Source organism: Gastrolobium bilobum, unplaced genomic scaffold (assembly GCF_033153095.1).
Source record: "Gastrolobium bilobum isolate Gb01-03AN ecotype WA unplaced genomic scaffold, APGP_CSIRO_Gbil_v1 utg1285, whole genome shotgun sequence".
NCBI lineage: Eukaryota > Viridiplantae > Streptophyta > Magnoliopsida > Fabales > Fabaceae > Gastrolobium > Gastrolobium bilobum.
Window position 1 is genome coordinate 196,030 of NW_026896900.1, and position 6,000 is coordinate 202,029.

Here is a 6,000-nt window from a genome sequence, read left to right on the forward strand (position 1 = left end):
TGAGTGGTAATGTTAGTATTATGGTATGTTTGCATTCATATAGTATTGTTGTGTCATTGGAGAAAGGGCCAATGGACAAGCACTAGGGGCTAGGTTGTATGCTTAGTGGAAAGGACTAAGATGCAACTGAAGCGTGTATGATGATTTGATTGTTTAATTCGGTGGCCATTTGAATGCATGAGTATGTTGCGATTAAATTATTACTGTTATTGCCTCTGGATATATGATGTAGTTCATGCCATGTGGATACTAACCCTTCATGTAGGAAGTGAACTCTGGGGTTGGAGGAGCTCTCTAAGAACTCTGGGTTTATTGAGTTTTATCTCACCCCGTTTGGGGAATGCTATTTCAGGTGCTAGCATGGATGATGCGGGACGAGGGAAAAGGCCTGAGTAGATGTTACATGATAACTTGTCATTTTGGGATTGTATATCATCTAGGATTGTTAGACGTATATGTCATTTCCCTCATCATATGTTTGTTTATTTTGAGGTCATATGATGTAATTTTGGAGGACTTAGTGCATGATCGTTGTAGTAGTAATTGGCATGTTGTGTATGTCTAATTGCCTTGATCATGTTTATTTTGGTAGCTAAGTCTTTTGGCATGTATATGAGATTTGGAGAACATTGATGTAATTGAACTTCAATACATTGATGAATATGAAGTTATGTTTATTGTTTTGATTTGTATGATGAATTGGTAAAGTGTTTATGGGATGTAGGTGCCATATGGTGTGTGACCATGGTTGGCCTTTCCTTGTCAATTAGGTGTTATGACCTTTGAAGAATGAAAGGGGAATGAGATTTCCCCAAGAAAATCACCAAAAACAGGGGAGACTAAGTCTGCCCCAGGTGTTGGGCGCTCAAGCGCTGATTTGGGCGCTCAAACGCGCTATATGCGTGAAATAAAATGAAATTGACTGCCTCTTGGCGCTCAAGCTCTGATTTGGGCGCTCAAGCACTGAATTGGGCGCTCAAGCGTGCTAGTGCGCACCCAAGCGAATCCCGTTGAAAAACCTGACGATGGCAAAATTGGCTGTCTTTGGGCGCTCGAGCGCCCAGTTGAGCGCTCGGGCGCGCATCCCGAAAACTACATGGCCATAGTTTAGTAAAATGGTCATAACTTGAGCTACAGACCTCCGATTTGAGCGCGGTTTGAACCCACGCGAAGTTATCGGAAAGATCTATAACATAATGGGAGATGAGAACTATGAAGAAAGTATAGAATTTCCAATTTACTAAAAAGAGCAGATAGTTTAGTATTGACCTTAAGCAAAATAAGAGTATGATGTTAAGCTTAAGTTTCATTTATTCCGCAACATCATTCAGTTATAGTCACGGGATTAGTTATTTGAAATTCGGGTTATTCAAAAAGGAAAATAAGTAAGTTTATAAAGAAAAAGAAAATTCTATCCAAATTTTTAATTGAACCAATGTGATTGTAACTGTGCTTAATATCATAAAGCAATGATAACAAACCGGTTCTAGAACGGAGTGTTACAGCTTTCCCGGAACCACTGATGAAAAGTTTGAGTTATCATGTTGTTGGGCAGAGCCTTCAATCTTATGTGCCTCATTTTCTATCTTCTTCACAAGGCATTATACCTACACAGAGCTGGAACAACTACATGGTTAGTTCTGGCAGTTGAGCCTCCTGTGGATATATGCATTTGCTGTATTCTTTGGTCTTTATTTTTTCCTTCTTCCCAGTAGTTATCCTGTCATGCCATATGATGCTGACCAGTACTATTTCTCAGCATGAATGATTGCAAGGGCTATACGAGTGGGTTAATTGTTAGTAAAAATAAAATGAAGTGGAGTGCAGTATTGTATACTTTCTTGTGCCTTCTTTCCAAACCATACATGCAAGTTTTGGATTGGTGCATGCAGCATTAGCCAGTAGCTATTTACTTGGAAGTACATTGAATTTTGCTGTCCTATATAGCTAGCTAAGTAAATGCATAAAGATTAGTAAATATTGTTACCATCTTTCACTACCAGATGTCTTAGATACTGCAGGCAACTTTAATAAAGGACGTGATTTGTGTATAACAATATTGTTTTCCTTAGTCCTTCAGCTCCCCATGTATTTTATTTTATTAATTGCCAAGTACATTTGTTGTTCCTGAGATGAAAGAATTGAAGCCAGGTTCATCTATGATCCAGTTGACAAAGCTATAGGTGAGAGTTGTGCAGAAACAGAGTCTGAGCCACGTGATGATAATTCAAATGAAGATGATATGGGTAATGACCTGTCACCTGAAGAGATGAAAGTGGCTGAAATAGCAGTTGTGGTCGTGTATGATACGCTATCAGTCATAAAAGAACTCGTTCGCTCCATCACATGCATGCTTAGGCTGGAAAAACCAAATGACAACAACAGTTTTGTAAATTCGCTAGAGAAATTGTTGCAGCTGTGTCAAGAGATTGGTCCACAGATTGATAAGATTGTACATCTAGTGCTGCTGATATAGAAGCCAAAGTGGAAAATATTACATTAGCCAATAAGTAGACTCTTATATGTGTACTTTTTTTATGTGCAATGAGGTTTATGTGTAGAATTTTATCTGAGAAATCTATGGAATGTGCAAGTTAGGTCAAACATGCAAATTTTATCATCCAGTTTTGGCTATCCCTCAGAACAATGGCCTGACCTCGCCTACTCTATCTGTTGTTGATACATCTCTCATTGGTAATCCAAGAGTGTTGTCAACTATCCATCCATCCGAGACATCTCCATCTAAATTATAAGGTGAAAAGCTGCAGCACTGTGATACAAAAGCTACAAAAGCTGCTACTGAAGAGTCATCCAAAGAAGTTGATACCACATCAAATACCTTATCAGCCTCCTCAGAGTCTTTACATGACTAAACTTGTAATGCCTGGCCGCTTCAAGAATCAATGACTATCCCCACATACTAACACGAGACTTTTCAGTGTGTTTTTTCCTCACTCGCACACTTTCCCGGAAAACTTCCCAGGAGGTCACCCATCCCAGAATTGCTCCAAGTCAAGCACGCTTAACTATGGAGTTCTTCCGTTCTGGGCTACCGAAAAGTAGATTCATCTTGTTAGTATAGGTAGTACCAATTAATTCTTATAAGCTATCTCAAACTGTGCAGTCTCACATCTACACAGTCTTTGGAATCTCTCTCTTTCGGGTGTGGATTCAATTCATGCATGCATGTAATCCCCCGCTGGAAGCCTGTCAGGAGCCGCTCCTTATCCATGCCCTTTCGCACCGACGATCACTCCCCGCCTTCGTCAGCGCCTGGGATGTTACAAAACTAATTGGAGTATGATTTTTGTATGGGATATTGTTTTCCCACTGATTGGAGTATGATCTTTGACCTTCGATCTTTTTTATTTTTTCCTTTTTCTCTGTCTTAGGACGAGTTTGGTACACACTTTAAAAATGCAAGTAATACAGTTCATATAAAGTACCCCCCACCCCCAAATTTTTAAGGGGGTGTCAAACTCTCTATGGTGATCTTTTTTTCTTGAAACAAAACTTAATATAGTGATCTTAAATACTTTCATTTTGTGATGATGTCCACTTGAAATTATAAGAACTGACAGGATTCTTAAATCTTGATTTCTCTTGTTTAAGAAGTTTTGGCCAGTTGAGCCTAAAGAGAGCTATTTTGAAGGGAATGGTGGCTACGTGGAGTTTGTAATGCCAAATGATGTCAGGTAGTTTGCAACAGGGTTCACTAACAAAAATTTGGAGAGAGAAGAACTTAAAAAAATAATTATATGATGATGTCTTACATCTGCTACAGAAATCAAATTTACAATCACAATGGTTGTATTAGTCATGAATCAAACACCTGTGATTTGAATCCTCATAACAATTAGCAATCTATAAATTTCTATAGTTCCAAATCTACTTATACCTCTTGTACATACAATATAACTGTACAAGCCTTGCATTAGAAAAACAACTCATATAAACCACATGTTATCCTAGATAGCAGCCACACATGAATAGGCATCATGAGAAAGGTGATTCCTTAATAGCAACCATTATCCATCTCAGACTAATGAAATCAAAGACAGCATCCTTATGAATCAAACCATGGTCACTCATCATTTCCTTCTATTGTATTTGTTTCACCAGTTGAGCCTATACCCACTTTAGATATGGTAGAGTCATGTTCCTTATCAAAGATGGATGTTCAATGACAAATGCTTTGCACTCATCTTGATCGATACTATAAACTCCTTCTTTATCAGCATCACCAAAAACTCTACGGAAGAAGCTATTATCAGTACCAGAAATAAGGGACACTATTTTCAATGGAGTTCTGAAAGCAACACTATAAAATTTTGTGAACCTTATCCACAATGGTTTCAACAATATCATCTGCAAGTACCAGAAATGACTCGTGCAAAGGTGCAACTACTATCTCCTTCAACTGCATATAAACCATTAGTGTAAAGCAAGGAAAGTAAGACTTATATAAAAAAAATATAATGATCGAGCATATACACGCGTAAGAAAGGAAGAACCAAAAACCCATATTAATAGCTAAAGATATTCATGTGAGCTTATTTTAAATGTAGAAACAAGAACAGATTAACATTTAAATAACTAATACATATATTTCTCACAGATAGACTGCATAATAATTCAGTCTCCAAGAACCTGAACGAGATTAAGCAATTCTAAATTACCAAAAAAGGTCAGATTAACACACCCTGTCTGCGAACAGATTACTCATGTTCTTGTTCCTGAAGAGTGCCACATGAAATTCTTCCTGCATGTACATATGATGATGTAAAAGGTTAATTATCTATTAGAGATTGCTGAATCAAACTGATAGTAATCTGAAACGACACCTCACCTCCCTGATAGACCATCTTTAATAACTGAATTGCTCAACTTGATATACAGCTCATATAAGGCCTCTACCTCACTCAGTGTAACAGTAAAGAAGTACAAGTTATAAACTGAAACACATAAACCAACTATGTCAAATCATATTAAATCATATAAAAAATATGTCATGTAAAAAAGGAAATTAGGAATAGCTTACCTTAACCCTCCTTACAGACTAATGTAAAGACTACAATATATTAACTGAAACACATAAACCAACCATGTCAATTCACAATAATAAATCATGTCATTTCACAATAAGCTATCACATAACATTGATGATAAGAAGATATTAACATTGATTGGCAGCCATATGGCAGATAACACAACAATTTACATACGAAAAAGGAACCAGCCACACATGAATAGGCATATACGCTCCACATTAGCAGCCAACCCGAGTTCTAATATTTAACACCATGGTGGTTACAATTCCCAAAAAGTTACCACCCATGACACACAAAGTAGGATACAAACAATATAGCTATCTATCCAGAGCACAACCAAAATGAGTGATTTGTGTCAATCACTGATGATTAGCCAACAACCCAGCCACCAAGCATTTTCTGGCCGTTTTATTGCATTGCATGAAGACATCGGTCAGGTTGCTATCTGATGAGACTGGATCAGAGAATTTAAGAAATTAAAGAGACAAACACCTTTTTAGGCCCAGATAACTGGATTTTCTGTATTAATATGAAAAAGGAAATACAATACTACAGTCTCAGCTATTACAGTAAAGAAATGCACAAAGATAAATGACTACTACTATGATCAGAATGACCAACTACCCTACACACAGAGATACAAGTTCAGTACAATTGAAGCGGTACTAATTCTCTCCCAATCCCAAGTCCTAGTCCTTTTCTGCCCCATGCCCACACTCCTCACCATCATTTATTCCCTCTAACTGACTAGCCACGTCAGCCAATCCTCCTTCTCTCTTCTAACAACCTATTCTTCTAGAATATCCTGATTAACAGAATTATCATTCTCCAATAATCCCCTGTATCGCCTCCTAGCATACACCTTCGTAGGAATCCTATCAATACTCCTCCCCATGACTCTCACCTTGTCCTCAAGGTGGAAAGCAGGAAACTGAGAGTAGATAACAGC

The 6,000-nt window shown here is 37.8% G+C and overlaps 1 protein-coding gene across 1 annotated transcript; it reads right to left on the bottom strand.

Moving 5' to 3' along the window:
- Nucleotides 1–2,638: 2,638 nt before the first annotated feature.
- On the bottom strand, nucleotides 2,639–5,760 carry LOC133302731 (uncharacterized). Its single transcript, XM_061502545.1, has 5 exons — nucleotides 5,685–5,760; nucleotides 4,876–4,955; nucleotides 4,703–4,762; nucleotides 4,340–4,420; nucleotides 2,639–2,869 (listed from the first exon to the last, which is right to left on the bottom strand). Exons 1-5 carry the CDS (start codon nucleotides 5,758–5,760, stop codon nucleotides 2,639–2,641), a joined length of 528 nt encoding a protein of 175 aa, XP_061358529.1.
- Nucleotides 5,761–6,000: the final 240 nt, after the last annotated feature.

Coding starts and splice junctions, on each gene's coding strand:
- LOC133302731 (XM_061502545.1), bottom strand. CDS start 5,760: ATGGGGCAGAAAAGGACTAGGACTTGGGATTGGGAGAGAATTAGTACC. Junction 4,956..5,684: donor TGTACTGAACTTGTATCTCT/GTGTGTAGGGTA, acceptor TATGTGTTTCAG/TTTATAACTTGTACTTCTTT. Junction 2,870..4,339: donor TTGAAACCATTGTGGATAAG/GTTCACAAAATT, acceptor TTACAAGTTTAG/TCATGTAAAGACTCTGAGGA.